Source organism: Pelodiscus sinensis, chromosome 12 (assembly GCF_049634645.1).
Source record: "Pelodiscus sinensis isolate JC-2024 chromosome 12, ASM4963464v1, whole genome shotgun sequence".
Lineage (NCBI taxonomy): Eukaryota > Metazoa > Chordata > Testudines > Trionychidae > Pelodiscus > Pelodiscus sinensis.
Window position 1 is genome coordinate 30,021,722 of NC_134722.1, and position 18,088 is coordinate 30,039,809.

Below are 18,088 nucleotides of genomic sequence, written 5' to 3' on the forward strand. Positions count from 1 at the left end.
TTGAAAATTTCGTTCATGCTACTCTGAAAATATCACTTTCCTTTAGTGAATTTCAACCAGAACCACTAACAACCCCTGAGTATGCAGACCAGAAGTACAAGAGGGAGATACAGCCCAGTTAACTGGACAAAATACTTGGCACTGTTTAAAAACTACATTGTAAGAAGCAAAAATGTTAATTATTTAACTATGCTATAGAGGTGTCTTGTATTACAAGACAGAGATCATTTCATTGACCATTATTTGAAAAGAATAATTATGAGCTTAGAAAGACACTATTAATTTGTTTTGTGTGCATTAGAGTATGACGGGGAAAAGTGCTGCTCAAAGATGTTATACTGTCAAATCTAGTGACTTAAGCCATTGAACACATTTACAATTCTGAGGAACTGACATTTTCAGCCCAATCCCCACTCCCTGAAAGAGGCACCACACTTTTCTCAGCTCCGTGTCTTCTACCAATGCCACAGTTTCCAGCTCTTCAGATAGTAGAATTGAATTTTATCACATATACTTAAATATTACTCCAGACAAGCAGAAATTCAGTGTTACAATCATAGAATCATAGAATGCTAGAACTGGAAGGACCTCGAAAGGTTATCAAGTCCAGTCCCCTACCCTCACCAGAGGACCCTCACCAGAGGACCAAACACCATCTAGATCATCACTGACAGATGTATGACTAACCTGCTCTTAAATACGTTCAATGGTGGTGATTCCACAACATCCCTAGGCAATTTATTCCAGTATTTAACCACCCCAACAGAAAGTTTTTCCTAATGTTCAGCCTACATGCTGCAATTTAAGCCTATTGGTTCTTGTCCTATCATCAGAGGTTAAGAAGAATAATTTTTCTTCCTCTTCCTTGTAACACCCTTTTAGACACTTGGAAACAGCTATAATGTACCTTCTTGGTATTCTCTTTTCCAAATTAAACAATTCTTTCAGTCTTCCCTCATAGGTCATGCTGTCTACATCTTTAATAATTTTTGTTGCTCTTCTCTGGACCCTCTCCAATTTCTCCACATCTTTCCTGAAATGTGGTGCCCAGAACTAGACACAATACACCAGCTGATGCCTTTGAATACTTTTCATTTGTCCTTACTGAACTTCATCCTATTTACCTCAGGCCATTTCCCCAGTTTGTACAGATCATTTAGAATGATGATCCTATTTTCCAAAGCACTTGCAACCCTTCCCAGCTGAGTATCATCTGACAACTTTAAAAGCATACTCTCCATGCCATTTTATAAACTGTTGATGAAGATACTGAACAGAACTGGTCCCAAAACTGATCCCTGCAGAACTCCACTTGTTATGCCCTTCCAGCATGACTGTGACCCATTGATAACTACTCTGAGAACGGTTATCCAAACAATTATGCACCCACCTTAAAGTAGCACCACCTACATTATATTTCCCTAGTTTATTGATAAGGTCATGTGAGACTGTATCAAATGCTTTACTATAATGAATGCATGGAGTATAAATGTCTTAAAAAAACAATGACTTGTCTAGCAGCACCTTAAAGACTAACAAAACAGGTAGATGGTATCAAAACAGGTAGATCTTCTGAAGAAATGGGTTGTGTCCATGAAAGCTCATACCATGTATCTGTTTTGTTAGTCTTTAAGGTGCTGCTAGACTATCTGTTGTTTTTTTAAGTTTTTCTAGTTACAAACTAACTTGGCTACCCCACTGAAGCATATAGATGTCTGTAAGTTAAAAGGAAAGTTACTTTTTTCAAATGCATGAAACAGTTCTGCCTATAATAAAACAACATTGTCACAGCAGAATCCCATGTACTACATATTTTTAGATCACTGATTATCAACATCCGCATGACAGCTTAAGTCATCAGCTTTCCTAAGGAGACCTCTCTTTCAGGTTTCTTAAAAAGAGGAGGAAAATACTTTGAAATCACTGTGGTCCAATTAGCAAGGATCTTACCTTCAAGCCTGCAAACAAGAGATTACATTAACACGGGCTACAAAAGCTAACATTTTTAGATATCTTCACCTTAAACTATTTCACAGACTTGTAACTCTTGCCTAGTACTACTATGGAAATTATTTTGCATTTATAAAGTGGTTTTTTTAGTCTTCATGTCAGTTTTTAATTCTCCTTTTAATATTTGTGCATCATTCATATTAATGATAATGGGAGTTACATTCTTGCATTGAGAGGAGAAAAAAGTCTCCTAAATGTAAAAGTGTTCTAAGAAAACTATTATGCTTATCTAAGATAAATGCTGCACGCGAACATATGAGACACATAAAGTATACTGTAGGGTCCTTGAAGGATCTCTTACAACATATGCCTAGAATGACACATGTAAGAAACTCCTTTGTTATCTATGCATCAATATAAACTGATCTCTTGAGCCATCACATATATTTATAACATCTGTACAGAAAGGAAAAAAAAACTTCTTTCCAATTGTCAGAATAAAAGTGACCATCCAGCTGCAACAGAAATACAACCCTTCAGATTACAGTAACTTGAATGTAGCTTGTTATGCTAGGGATTTCAGCAAAGCATTGCTTTAAAAAAAATTGAACATCTGAAAAGTTGAACCTTCTAAAGTCCAAAACATTTTGGAAAAAAAAAAAAAGAAAAAAAGAACTGAAATAATTTTTAAGCATTCTGTTTTGACAATGTGCCTCAGAAATTCACCACATTTAACAGGGAAAATGTGAGCCATTAAATCTATTCAATGTCATGACATACAAAATTGAAGCATAATTGCTCCTAAGTGGTTGACAACTGGCAAGTACTTTTTACATGGATAGAGGAAAATTTATGCTATAAAATGGAAGATGTTGTCAAAAGTTTCATTTTAATACAAATGAAAATGCTACAAGAGGATTCAAAAGGGTAGAAAAAGCTCAGCAGTAACAGTTTTACAACCACACATTTGAAAAGCTTTGAAATGAACAATCATTACATCTAAATCATTTGCCTTGAAAGTTTATAAAAAACATGAATATTAACAAATGATTACAACTGTGAATTTCAAAGAACACAAAACAAAGAAGAATTTAAAAAAACAAGTAGCCCATGAGACGCTTGGTTTTAAAAGTTTCTTACCAATCATATGGTTTGCAACATGGATTTGTATCTCTCTTTCATTCTCAAAGGTCATCTGGCACTTGATGCACTGATAGGTCTTTTTCTGTTTAATAACCAAAAAGAGATTAGAGAAAACCATACTATAGCATAGAGTAGATGTGATTATAAATACAACCCATTATATATGATTAACTTTTCTCCTATCTAATCCTTTTCTCCATGTACCAAGGTTGTACAGGTTTGGGGGTTTTTTTGAATGAAAACTCTAGATGTAATAATATCCTGCTTTCAGACAATTTTAATCTCAAAGCAAAAATTTCAAATGATAGCCTAAGGCTTTCAATGCTGAGTACTTGAAAAACTGATTAGCGTCATAATCAAGTTATTATTGACACTTCACCTACAGCAGTACAAGCTTCTGTTGCAGGGAAAGAAAATACTTTTAAAAGGAGATGTGTTTGCTTTCAGAAAAATATCAACTTTTTAAAAAATGTACTATATTCAGGAAAACTCAAAGTACAATACTTTGAGGAAAGTAAAGGTCCATATATATTTTATACATTGGAAATCTTCAAAATCCTAATATGAAAAATAATTTCCATACTCTGTTGTATGTTTTCTGTGTCATATGTCATAACTAATGAGTCTTAGATGTAGAAAACAGGAGACAGTGTGAAGACACAATTGCACAAGCCATTTGTTCAAACAGGGAAAATGGATTTGTACTCAAGATTAACAGTGGTGTGTGCTCTAGTAGTGTGACAAGGAAAAATCTAAAAAATAATTTGGATTTAAATCCAAAACATAATTTGCAGGGATTAAAATGCACGACACCAGTGCTAAAATTGTGTAGATTTACAGATTTCTCTATAATGTCTTCCAATGCCACTTTTAGTGGCACTAATGCTGCCTACAAAAGATTTGTAAAAGTATGTAGAAATACTGAAATGTGTTCACATGTAAGTTTGAGTAAAATGTACATAATACATAAGACTGAAATGTATAACTACATGCCTAATAAGTATACTTAATTACTGCAACTGAACACACAAATAAAGGTGCACATTTTTCATGTGCACAAATGCACATGTAGTTTAGAAAAATCAACCCCTTTCTGCACAGAGTTTACAGGGAAGAAACTATTTCAACAGTAATACAGTAGCAATGACTCTTTCTGCTGCTATCACATTATGCCATGAGTACTCAGGGCTTTCCTCTCCAACACCTGTTGTGGGCAGCCCCAGAATGTGAATCCCACTTTTGTAGTTGATTCCCTAGCACTTAATTTTGAATTATTTAAATTTGTGAAAAATTTTGTATCTAAATTATTTCTTGTTGCATTCCCTCTATCTCTAAGCCCATGTGTTAAACCCAGTTTCCAGAACAGCAGTAATAAATCTGAAGATTTGGAGGAGAGTAGCAGGTCTTGAACACTTTTCTGAGGGGAGAGAAAAGTTGGTGCTACCAGTATTTTCATAACTACATTCTACTTCAGTGACAGGTTGGAGATCAAGATTAGTAAACATGGCCCAGCACCACAATGCAGTGAGGCACCATGGCTGTCCACAGACCCTAAAGGAGCAGAACCCTTCCCTGACCTTGGTGGGTGGAGTCCTTGCCGGAAGTCAGGAGGCGGTATAAAAGGCAAAACTAGGAGCTCAATTGGAGCCCAACCGCCAGAGGAGCCAGATTCCTGCCTCAAGCTCCTGAGCCGGGAGGCTGCTTTGGACCACAGACGAACCTTGACCTATGGCTGAGGCAATGTCTGAGAGTGAGACGTGTTGCGGTCAGGATCCCCGCTGACCCAGTGGCAGACCGATCTGCTGCTGTTAGGAACTGGTTGCTGCCCTGCCCTGCCCCTTAGGCCAGGATGCACCGACTGTATTGGTGGAATGAGCCCTGGCCATGGGACAATACTCATGATGCTAATTCCCCATGTGCTACTGAACCAGAAAGGTCTCCCACTGACCTGGAAGGGGAGGAACCCCTTCTTGAGCAGAGTCCCACACCTGACTGGACTACACAAAACAACAACTGCAACTGTCTATATGTTTATAGTGTTGTTGTGACCGTTTTGGTCCCAGGCTTTTAGAGACACAAGATGGGTAAGGTACTATCATTCATTGGATTCAACTCTTCTTTGATGAGAGAGAAGTTGTTGAGCTTACACATGCACATGCACACACGTTCACCTCAGAAAACACTGGAAAAATCAAATGGCCACATTAAAGATGTGAAATATTCCCTTCCTCTAAACACTTAAGTCTCGATATATGTGTTGGTTCAGACACATCTCTAGTTAAAATGTTTCACCATTTAATTATCTCATTAGTTAATAAGGACATGGGTTCAGCTCAACTCATTATTTAGACCTTTAAAAATATTTCAGGGCGCTTTATAAAGGAAAAGTGAAAGAAAAAACAATAGGGAAGGAACTAGAACTCAGAAGAGAGTAGGAGAGAGAGAGAACTGAGTGATGAAGCAGAAAATGTGTGCAATAAAAAAGAAATAGCTAAATGTCTGAACCTAGGAAGTTAATTTCTCTGGTATTAAAAATACCGGAGACATAATCTGTCTCAAAACTAAACCAATTAGGCATGCCCTTCTGAATGGAAACATTAGCCATGCCTGGTTTTCCACCAAATGTGTAAGAAGAGCCTACCAATGATTATTCGAAAATGAAGCTACTTCCTAGAAAAAGAGACTTGATATAAAGTGTTTGTTATGAAAAATGAAAGGATTAAATCTAACATGAACATGACTGAACTAAAGAGCTCAAAAAAGGGAAAGCAGCATGTTTGAAAGAGTCCTCAGGATGGACTGCACCATAGCAAAGTCTACAATACCCATACTCAGTTAAAAGAAGGAAACATTAATAACTTCTAGAAGAGAAAATCTTAGCCTTATTTGTCACTGAAATAACTCAAGAGGAACTATAAGAATATTGCTGAAAGTGGGGGGGATGTTAGTAAGTGGTAAGAGCCTACAAGTAGAGTTTATTTTATTTATCTTTATTTGTAAAATTTGTAAAATGCTTGATATACCTTGGAAACTATTACTGTAGTCACAAGATGCAGATATTTCCTTGAACAGAAAGCAAAAATTTCCATCATTTATGATTTTGACACAAATAAAAATAACTTTATAGGATGTCATGATTAGATGCTACCTTGATTGGTGCCTTAGAACCGCCTGAGAGAGAGAGAAAGGGGGTGATTACATAGATAATACTTCTTTACATGTATCTCAAATACCAACAGTAGTTGATAAATAAGCAGAGGGTGCAGATGGTGCATGTATTTTCTCTAATTTATTTTTATTGGTAGAAAACACCTGTCATAAGATCTTTGAGTGAGGCTAACTCTTACAGGTTCCTGATCTTCATCCAGCTGTCTCCAACCAACTTCGAAAAAAAATCAGTACACATACCTTTTCAGAAAGTCTGCCAATGGTAACTATGAACGTACATGTATCAAATGACATAAATGGAAATGGATACTTTTTCCTGCTGTATCTTTTCTTTCTGTCCTCTCTTTTCATCCATCATCTATTAATTAATATTTATTTTCTTATTAACCTTATATTCATATGCTCTTTGGGTTTCTCCTGCACTATTAGGTTTTCCAAGGTCTCTCAAAAAAGCCTCAACTCTCAGTTGCTTGATTTAAGTATTGTCGAAGCAAACGCCTCACTCAGTTTACGCGGCTAAACAGACAGTTTTATTGGCCAATAAAAGCAAAGTGAGCCAAAGTATAATAACTGCCAGTGGGATTTTCATTTCTTTCTTACTTTTTTTGGCAGTCAGAATAAGCATGTTAAGTATCGGGTAATAGATTCATTTTTGCATCGACTATTTGATTAGTTGATAGGGCACCTCTGCCTTTGAAGTGTAACAACAGTCCTAGAGCTGTTGCTACACTTCAAAGCTGATAGTGCCGAAGCCGGGGTCAGCTGGGGAGTCCCCTACTAATCCCAGGTTCCACGCGGCGCTGCCACTTTGAAATGTTGCAAAGAGCCCGATGCTGGGCTCCCCGCGGCATTTCAAAGTAGCAGTGCCACGTGGAGCCTGAGGTCATCAGTCCCCAGATGATCCCAGGCTCCACGTGATGTTGCCGCTTTGAAATGCCACAGAGAGCCCAACACCAGGCTCCCTGCAGCATTTCAAGGCGGCAGCACCACACAGAGCCCAGGGTCAACTGGGGAGTCTACAGCTGATCCTGGGCTCCACGCGGCGCTGCCGCTTTGAAATGCCACAAGGAGCCTGACACCAGGCTCCCTGCAGCATTTCAAAGCAGCAGCACCACACGGAGCCCGGGGTCTAGCTGATCCCGGGCTCCATGCAGCATTTCAAAGCGGCAGCACCACACGGAGTCCAGGGTCAACTGGGGAGTCTCCAGCTGATCCTGGGCTCCACGTGGCACTGCCACTTTGAAATGCCAAAGAGCCTGATGCTGGACTCCCCGTAGCAAATTCAAAGCAAAAGCGCTGCCCCTTTGAAATACCCTCTTCGTCTTCCCCTCTTCCCCCCACCCCTGCCTCTATCTGACAGAGGCAGTAGGGCAGGGGGAGCAACTAGTCGACTATCCGATAAGCATTTGCTTATTGGGTAGTGGACTAGTCCTTCACATCCCTAACTCAGAATACTTTAGATATCTATGCATATACTTCTGTTTCTTCTTTTGTACAAAGAATATCAATACATTCTGTAATGTGTGCTCCTGTTGTTTTTAATCTAATCTCAGTGTAGTTTCTCTGATTATTTATTTTTGAATGCTCAACTGTTCTTTTCTGTGTTAAAAAGAAAAATCAATAGTGTGTTTAAAAAAAAGAAATGTAGAAGTGATCAGGAATTATACAGAAATAATTTTTGTCTGGACAGCTGCAGTCTACTCAGTTTGTATTGCATACTTACAACATCTTGAGTAAAAAGTTGCATTTTACACCTGTTCTACAGCATGCTAACAAGAGACTGGAGAAGAGAGATTTTCTTCAATTCACTTAGCCTATTTTAGAACATAAGAACAGCCAAAATGAGCCAAACAACTGTCTGCCGATACTTTACAATGCCAGAGGCTTCGGAGGATATTAACAGAACAGGACCATTTACTGAATGATCCTTCTGCTGTTAGCCAGTCTCAGCTTCTGGCATTCAGGTGTTTAAGGATACTCATAGCATGGGACTGGGTGCCTAACTATTTTGGCTTACAGCCATTGATGGGCCTAATTCCTAATGGACCTAATTCTTTTTTAAATCCATTTATAATTTTGACCTTCAAAACATCCCATGGCAATAAGCTACATAGGTTGACTGTGTGTTGTGTGGAGTACTGCCTTGGGTTTGTTTTAAATCAACTCCCAGGATTCTTGACAGGTACATAACCCTCTCTTCCTTCTCTCCACACCACTCATGGTTTTATAGACACCTATCAAAACCCTCCTTAGTAGTCTCTTTTCTAAGCTGAACAGTCCCAATCTTTTTAATCCCTCTTCATATGGAAGATGTACCAGACCTCTAATAATTTTTGTTGTCCTTATGGGTATGTCTACACTACCCCGCTAGTTCGAACTAGCGGGGGTAATGTAGTCATCCACAGTTGCAAATGAAGCCCGGGATTTGAATTTCCCGGGCTTCATTTGCATTAAGCCGGCCGGCACCATTTTCAAATGCCGGCTAGTTCGGACCCCGTGCCGCGCGGCTACACGCGGCACGGACTAGCTAGTTCAGATTAGGCTTCTAATCCGAACTAGCTGTACACCTCGTTCCACAAGGCGTACAGCTAGTTCGGATTAGAACCCTAATCCGAACTAGCTAGTCCGTGCCGCGTGTAGCCGCGCGGCACAGGGTCCGAACTAGCCAGCATTTAAAAATGGCGCCGGCTGGCTTCATACAAATGAAGCCCGGGAAATTCAAATCCCGGGCTTCATTTGCAACTGCGGATGACTACATTACCCCCGCTAGTTCGAACTAGTGGGGTAATGTAGACATACCCTATCTTATCTATACTTTTTCCAATGTTAATACATCTCTTTTGGGATGGCACAACCAGGACTGCATGCAGTATTCAAGGTGTGGACATACCATGAATTCATACAATGGCATTATGGCATTTTTCTGTCATATTATATCTCTCTCTTTCCTAGGGGTTCTTAACATTCTGTTAGCTTTTTTGACTGCCACTGCACAGTGAGCAGATGTTTTCAAAAAATTATCCATTATGACTCCAAGATCTCTTTTGTGAGTGTTATCAGCTAATTTAGACACATCATTTTATATGAATAGTCGGAACTGTGGTTTCCATGTGCATTTCTGTACACTTATCATGGAGTTTCATCTGCCGTTTTGTTGCCTACTCACCCACCTTTGTAACTCTTCACAGTCAGCTCTGAACTTAACTATTTTCAGCAATTTTGTATCATTTTCAAATTTTGCCACCTCACTGGTTACCCTTCTTCCAAAATCATTCATGAATACGTTAAAAGCATATGTCCCAGTATAGATTCTTGTGAGACTCTCTATTTACCGTTCTCCACTTGGAAAACTATTATTCCTATCTTTTGTTTCCCATCTTTCCATTGTTACTGCTCCACAAGTGGAACTTCCCTCTTATCCCATGACTGCTTAGTTTGGTTAAGAACCTTTGGAGAGGGCCCTAAAGGCTTTCTGATCATTCATATGCTACATCGATTTGGACACCTTTCTCCATGCTGCTTGTCATGCCTCACTAATCTACTGGAATTCTTTCAAGGGGTTCCTCAAAGAATTCCAATAGATTAGTGAGGCATGACTTTACAAAACCCGGGTTGACTTGTCCCTAACATATCGGCTGTGTCTACAATGGCACCCCTTTCCGGAGAAGGGATGCTAATGAGACACTTCGGAATTGCAAATTCCGCGGGGGATTTAAATATCCCCCGCGGCATTTGCATGAACATGGCTGCCGCTTTTTTCCGGCTCGGGGTTTTGCCGAGAAAAGCGCCAGTCTAGACGGGATCTTGCGGAAAATAAGCCCTTTTCCGGAAGATCCCTTATTCCTACTTTCAAGGGCTTATTTCAAATAGGAATAAGGGATCTTCCGGAAAAGGCTTTATTTTCCACAAGATCCCATCTAGACTGGCGCTTTTCTCCGGCAAAACGCCAAGCCGGAAAAAAGCGGCAGCCATGTTCATGCAAATGCCGCGGGGGATATTTAAATCCCCCGCAGCATTTGCAATTCCGACTGGTCTCATTAGCATCCCTTTTCCGGAAAGGGGTGCCAGTGTAGACACAGCCATCGTGTTGTATAATTCTGTTTTTAATAGAGCTTCAACCTATTTCCCTGATTTTGAAATTAGGCTTACTAGCCTGCAATTGCCAGGATTGTTTCTGGAGCCTTTTTTCTTTTAAATCAGCATTACATGAGCTAGTCACCAGCCAGCAGGTACAGAGGTTGAATTACGTGATAAATAAGGTAACAATTAGTAGTTCTGCAATTTCACATTTGAGTTCCTTCAGAACTCTTGGGTGAATATCATCTGCTACTGGTGACTTATTACTGTTTAAATTTGGTCTACAACCTCCTCTACTGACATTTCAATGTGGGATAATTCCTCAGGATTTGACACTTAAAAAGTGGCTAAGGTTTGAGAATATCCCTCACATCCTCTGCAGTAAAGACAGATACAAAAAATTCAGTTAGCTTCTCTGCAATGTTTGTCTTCCTTGAGAGCTACAATAGCGCTTCCATTGTCTACTGGCCCCACTATGGTCTGGTCTACACTAGACCAGGCAAGATGGCTTAAGGTACACCATCCAGCTACGCAAAATGCATAGCTGAATTAGGCTTACCTTAAGATGAGCTGCCATAGCGTCTACACTGCGGTAGGCCCACGGGAGCATACACTCCTGTCAGCTTTCCTTACTCCTCACAGAACGAGGAATACACAATGCTGGCGGAGGCTGCCCTCAGCCTTTAATTTGGGGGTCTACACTAGACCTGCTAAATTGAACGATAGAAAACTGACCTCCGGAGGATCAATCTTCTGCTTAACATAGACAAGCCCTACTTGTTTAAGACAAGTGAAGTTAAACAGCCTTCTATCCTTAAAATAGAGAAAGTTATTATTTTCCAAAAAGATGATAATTATTTAAAAATTCTTGTGCTATAAAACATTTTAACAGATCCAAGCTACATGTTTATTCCCCAAAATGAAAAACTGACAGTCACTTAGCCTGCTGATATCACGATTCAGGTATAGTAGATATCAGTAAAGGTAAAATCATGAATTATTCTAAGTAACTGGCATAATACACCATACAGGTTTCAGACATTAGCATATATGCAGGCCGTAGGCCATAGGCACCTGTTTAAGGTGCTATTTGGTATAGGCACAAATGCTGATTTTTCATTATCTCCTAAAAAGGAACTAAAATCTGTCCTCGCGGGATGAAATTCAAAGCATTTACCTTGTTGAAGAACTTAAACTCTCCCCTGAGAGAACACGTATGGAAGCTCTCACTGAAAAGAGAGAGTTAAAGCAAGAAATTAGAGTAGAAGATGGCAATGTATTCCACTCCTGACAGATGAGGGGAAGAGCATGTAATATTTTAGGCTGTATGCACAGCCATATGAAAAAGGAATTAGTCCCACAGAAAAGAATAGGCTTGTTTCAGAGAATTTAGAAGGAAAAAAAGAACTGAGAAGCAGAAAGAAGACAGTGACCTACTCAGACTCAGCTGAACTCTCAAGAGACATCACAGTGAGGGAAGGGATATTTCCATTCCTTATTATATTCCTCTGCAGAATTAGATGTATATCACAGTTGCAGGCAGGTCTAGTCACATATTCACTTGACCCAGTGGGAACAATATCCAGTTGTACTAAAGAAGCAACTAAAACAAAACAAATTTTCATTGAGACTGAACCAGGGATGCTGACACAATTTACGAACCACTGACAGGATAAACTATGAACAGCTTTATCCAAGCTCATTCTGTTTGCACTGTCAGACTTACTTACGGTCTTCTTGCACTTATTGAACTGCTCACTCTCTGTACTCTAATAGCACCTTTATGTTTGTTATTGCCCACTGCATCAAGAATCATTTGTAGGTGCTTTAATTAGCAGACTAACATAAGATGGAGTCTATGGTTGGGATTTTTCAGTAAGAGAAGGACACCCAACTCCCTTCATAAATTGTGAAAATTTCACTCCATTATCTTTAATTTAAAGTGTCAGCGAGGTGTGACTAGTATTCCTGCCACTGCTATTGGTCTGCTGACAACAATTCCCAAATTCACTTCTCATTCCATTTCTTCTTCGCAGTATAAGAAGTAATATGTCCCATCCATAAACTAAAATTTCAACAAATAATTTTAAGCCACCATAAACAACAGACAAGTCAGATTTCATGAGCAGGCTTCAAAAGGCTTGCTTACATACTAAATTAGCCAAGAATGTTAAAAGTAAAAATGCAAGACGGCAACCAATCTGTGAAAGCAAACTCTTTTTTCTCAAGAACTTCATCTGCACACTGTACAAGAATTTTCATATATGAAAACTACTTTCATTAAGAGAAGGAAATAAAGCAATTTTATTTTTCACAAGTTACTTACTACTGTGTCATATTCTCTATTGATTAAAGAGCTGATAATAAATATCAATAAAGCCAATGGCAACTTAGCCATAAAAATGACCCTTTGTATTTCTTTTTTGAATTTTTGTAAGGAAATACCTTTTTACCCATAGATTTTTCCAGGTGTCTCTCTCTCTCACACACACACGCACACGCACACAGAGAGAGAAAGAGAAAGAGAGAAAAGCAGTGCTCATATCCATTCTCTCAATGTCATAAAGTAAAAATAACTCACTTCTTTGAGGGAGTGGTCAAATTTTATGCAAGGTGATGCAAAGTTTTGAGGGGCTTTCATTAAATCTTTCATTCCAATCTCCTCCTACTCATGTTTAATGGCTGGTCATACGTTCACCAACCACCACAAATAAAGCAAACTGCTCTTCCAAGACGCTATATAAAGTAAAGAAGCCTCCTGAAAACCTACCATGTATTCTAATTAACTCATTTCTGGAATGTAGTGAAGTGGACTACTTAGAATTCCTTTCTTCTGAATATTCCATGAAAGTCTCCCTAGTTTCTGCAGATGTGCCAACTCAAGAAATACCAATACTTTTGCACAAATCCTGACTTCTGAATGAGCCACTGATATAGCTCAACTTTCTGCTGACAACTTTAAGGTACATTTTCAGGAAGAACCCCGATATCCTACTCTGCATAACTAAGAAGTCTACAAAACGATATGGCAGCTAGTTTCTACCCGTACAGTGCTACACATTTTTTTATAGTACAAGTCATTCTTAAAGGTTATTTTTAACTATTAAATTAATAAAATTTGAATTTCAGATTTTAATTCTCTTAAATGCTCTCTATAGTTACTCTAGCAGTCTATGTTATGTGTAATAAAGGATGCTAAAGTTCAGCAGTACTTACTCTGGGAACAGGGGATGTCTGGGTACCTTTCCTTTGGCCACTAGTTTCAGGTGTCAGGTCTCGGTGATCTAACTGAATATGGTTCTCTAGGTCTTCGGCACTTTCAAATTTGACACTACACTCTGGGCACCTCAGACTGCCACATGGTCTCTCATTCACTTCCTGGGGAGTCAAGCCTGAAGACTGTCCATTAGTGCCCCTGGTCGTGCATCCAGCACACAGGCCATACGGCAGGCCATTAACATCTAGTTTCACCAAGTCCTGCTTGTTCCGGAACTCTTTCAAGCACAAAGCACACTTGTAGAGTTTCTGCAAAGCCTGGCCATTGGGAGAAGAGGCTGCAGAGTTTCCTGCCAATTTCTGCATATGGAACGTTCCATGAATTTTCAACTCAAGGGTAGAGGTGACTGTCTGCATACAGACAACACAGCGAAACCCAGTGAGGGAATTTCTGAGATCTGGATGCATCTGGCAGTGCTCAATAAATTCTTCCTCACTCTGCAATGGCATTTTGCAGATCCTGCACGTTCCTGTATCCAAACTTTTGCTATGAGTGACTTTGTGCTCTGTCAGGGTCAGAAGGGACGGGAAGCGCTCCCCACAAATGGGGCACATGTAGTGCTTAGCTGGACCTCGATGGGTTTGCATATGTTCTCTGAGGCCATTTTCTGAGAAAAAGGTCCTTGAGCAGATGTTACACTTGTGACTACCTTTGATGAATTCTGCTTTCTTCCTAGAACAATCATCCTCCCCAGGTCTGATGTTATGATCTCTCAAACGATGGTTTTGCAAAAGGACTTCCATGGTATAGGCAGCCCCACAAATATCACAACCATACATAGGCTCCGAAGCATCTACATCATCTTCACTAGCCTCATGACTATTTGAAGTATCTGGATTCTTCATCAGCATGTTCTGGAGATCTGCAGTTTCTGTCTTTTTATTTGTTGGGGTCATGCCATTAGCTGTACCATTCTCAGCCCCAGCATCAAAAACACAATGTTTCTCCCGCAAATGTTTTTCAAGCAATATGATAGCATGGAAAGCTTTGCTGCAGAACTTGCAGTTGTACTTTTTACTGTGGGTTGTGATGTGGCACTGCAGTTCTACTTCAGTGCTGAAGGTTTCTCCACAGAAGATGCATTTATGAGACTTTGTTGGATTGCCCAAATGGCTATGCTTTACATGGATCTGAAGGTCCACTTCCTTTCTAAAATCCCAATTACAGGCTGTACAACGATACATCTTCTTTTCATTGCTGTGCTTTACTGCCAAATGCACTTGGATGGATACCTTGGAATCAAAAACCTCTTGGCAAAGCGTACAGTGATACAACACAAAAGTATGCATGTCCAGCAAATGCTTCTGCAAATCATCCACTGAAGAAAACTGTTTGTCACAGCTCTCACATACATAATGGGTAGAAGTTGTCATATAGTGTACTGTGAGGTGCTGCAGGAGAGATTCCTGAGAATCAAAGTCTTCTTTACACTGTGGACAAGACTGTTTCCTTAAAAGCAACTCCAAATGCAACTTTAAATGAGTTTGAAAACTTTCAAAATTGGAAAATTTTAGATCACACTGATTACATGGGTATTCACCATTAGACACGGAGTTTAAGCTAGCAGAAAGCCGCTGCCTTTTAGGGGAAGAGACTTCAACATCAGAAGAAACTGGACTCTGCTCTGCTTTTGATTTCTTATTGTGTGCCAGAGGAATGTTCTTGTGGTTTTCTTTAATGTGCTTTGTAAGCTTCAGGATGGAGCCAAAAATTGGGGAGTTTGTGCAATAAGGGCAAGAATAAACTTCCATAAAAGACTGTGTTGGCTGAACGACAGGGGAATCCAATTTTGAGTTTCCTACGTTGCAGTGTGTCTGCTGAATATGCTCAGTCAAGGATGCTTCTGTCAGAAAACCCATGGAGCACTGATTACAGAAGAATGCATTGTTACCATCTTGAGGAGTGGCATTTGGTCCACAGTGAGTGATGCGGATGTGCTCCTGTAGGCTATTGATATCAGCAAACATCTCAGGGCAATAGTTACAGTGGAAGGCGGAAATGTTGTTAAACTGCATCATGGGATATGCATGGTTTTTGTGCACCTTTCTCACATGTTCATTCAAGTTGTACAGTGTAGGCATGGAATCAAGGCAGATCTGGCATGTGTGGCTTTGTTGAGGTTTGTCTGCATGAATGGTTTTCAAATGGATCTCCAAAACAGCTAGACTGTTGAAGTCACGCTTGGAACAGTACGGGCAACTATAGGTGACTTTAGACCAATTCTGGCCTTCCTCTCTTTCCACTGATCTGATCTTCTTTTGTCCTCTCAACAGTTTTAAAGTAGAGTCGGGAGTGGAGCCTCGTTCCACCGATGCACTTGAATCAGGTGTTGCACTGCTCATGGATGCTACGCTCCCCAAGACTGGGTCAGGGCTGACACTATGGTTGCTGGAATCAGGTTGTCTGTGGCTATCCAAATGGCAATAGACTTCCTCTACTGAAGAAAACTGCTCTGGGCACATAGGGCACTTGTGTTTTTTGTTGGCATGGGCTTGATGAATGTGGGAAAGCAGTGAGTTTTCATCTGCAAATACTTCAGGACAATGAATACACTGCAAATCTGCCTTCTCAGAAAGCTGTGGGTGGCGTGTCATTACGTGCTTCTCCAAATCTTCTGTCTGACTGAATGTCTCTTCACAGTAATCACACATAAAATCATCCTTCTTCACCTCTTTCTCAGTCTTTGCCATATGTTCCTTGTTCTTTTTATGAGCTTGCATGTGACTCTGCAATGAGCTGGTGGAGGAAAACCCACGCTTACAGACAGTACACTTGAATGGCTTGCTCGAACTGTGGGTTTTCAGGTGAATTTTGAGGTGGTCGCTGCGAGAGAATGCTGCCTCACATTCATGGCAATGGTACTTTTTATCCCCGGTGTGAAGCTTTATGTGGCGATCCCTACTTCTTTTATGCTTAAAAAGCCGGCTACAGTAGGTGCACTTGAAAGGTAGTTTGTCACTGTGGATCTGCTCGTGCCTTTTAAGGTAGCTCAGGCGAATGAAGGACTTATCACAAAACTGACAGGGATATGGCAGGCCAGTCCCCCCTTCCTCCTCCCCGATGCCAAGATCACACCCATCTCCTATCATCTGAGTGGGTGATGCAACATCTTTGCTGGAGGGAGATGAAGCCACCCAGGAGAGTTGTGGGTCGTCATCACCATCTGTAATGGGAAAGCAGAAAGGAGATTAAAAACAATTCCCAGTGCATCTGTGAAATAAGGACAAAGCCTCTCAACAACACTATGGGCTTCTGCTACTACAGTAAAAAAAAAATCAGTTGCTATGCAAAAAAAAAGATAAATGTCTCTTGAATTTTAAAGGATGTTGGATAAAGAGGAAGAAAAGCTCATCTTTTTATGTAATTTATGAATATGCAAACATAATATTGATATAAAGCCTTTTTCTTTAGCGGGCTTAAGAACTATTCACTGTACAGTAAAACAATGACTAGAGAAAATAAAATGCATTGTGACACAAAACAATACAAACATTTCTAAGAGCTACAGTATTAAGCAGTCACCTGTGATTTTGTGGGATTTTTTAAATAATACAGCCACAGGATTTTAGGTAACATCCCCCTTTAACAAAATCTTTTCAGTTCTATCTTGAAATTGAAACACTTACAAGACTTCACAAAAGCAGTTACATGTAGAAAAAGCAAGCAGAATTCAATACACATATGAAATAGAAGCAACAGATTTGAGAATACTCAGTTGAATCTGTACAGAAATTTTGATTGTTACCATATTTGTTGGCTTGCAAAGGTAATATCTGACTGCAATAAAAAGACTAATAATAATCTTTGGAGATTTCAAGTGTGTCATCACCAGAAAATCAACTTCAGGAAGAAAACAACAGCACAGCCAAGCCCATAATGACAGAGTGCTCCCACTTCCATGGCTCAAAGAGGGTTTAGAAAACATTCCATAAATCAGTATTTCCATAAAAAAGCACCACGAATGGAAGAATGGTTGTTTTAAGAAAATAAATAAAAAGTTAGCATCTTCCATAATTTGAACTGTTCATCAGAAAGAGAACAAAATGAGTGCAAATGTAATCATTACACTAAGAATGCTTACGATGTCAAGTTAAAGGAAAATGCTGCTAGTCTAATATAAAACCAAACCCTGAATGAAGAAGAGTGTAAAACTCGTGAGAGTAGAGGAGGGGCAGGTAAAGTACTTAAAAGCAAAAAGGAACCATATATCTGAACACGAACATTTAACATTACAATTCAACAACAACAACAAAAAACCACTCTCGAACTAGGCTGTGATTCATACTTGTCTGCCAGCTAAACAACTTCACCCCATTAAAGCACATAAACAGCAGAGCAGCTCTCAAAGAAAAACTCAGTTAAAGAGGATATCAACAGTACAAGAACCTATGCCTTGTGTCACCGTATTCTTTGTCAAATGGCTGCCTTTACGTCCCAGAGAAACAGGGATTTGCATTACTTTATATAACTTCA

General features: G+C 39.6%; 1 protein-coding gene across 7 annotated transcripts in view; it reads right to left on the bottom strand.

Annotated features, from left to right (window-relative positions):
- Positions 1-18,088, bottom strand: part of ZNF423 (zinc finger protein 423) — a 375,707-nt gene that overhangs the window by 108,140 nt on the left and 249,479 nt on the right. For all 7 annotated transcript variants that reach the window (XM_075940237.1, XM_075940233.1, XM_075940232.1 and 4 more), the window contains 2 exons: positions 13,555-16,778; positions 3,091-3,175 (listed from right to left, as the gene is read on the bottom strand). In XM_075940237.1, the coding sequence (XP_075796352.1) occupies positions 3,091-3,175; positions 13,555-16,778 (3,309 nt within the window). The remainder of the gene's footprint in view (positions 1-3,090; positions 3,176-13,554; positions 16,779-18,088) is intronic.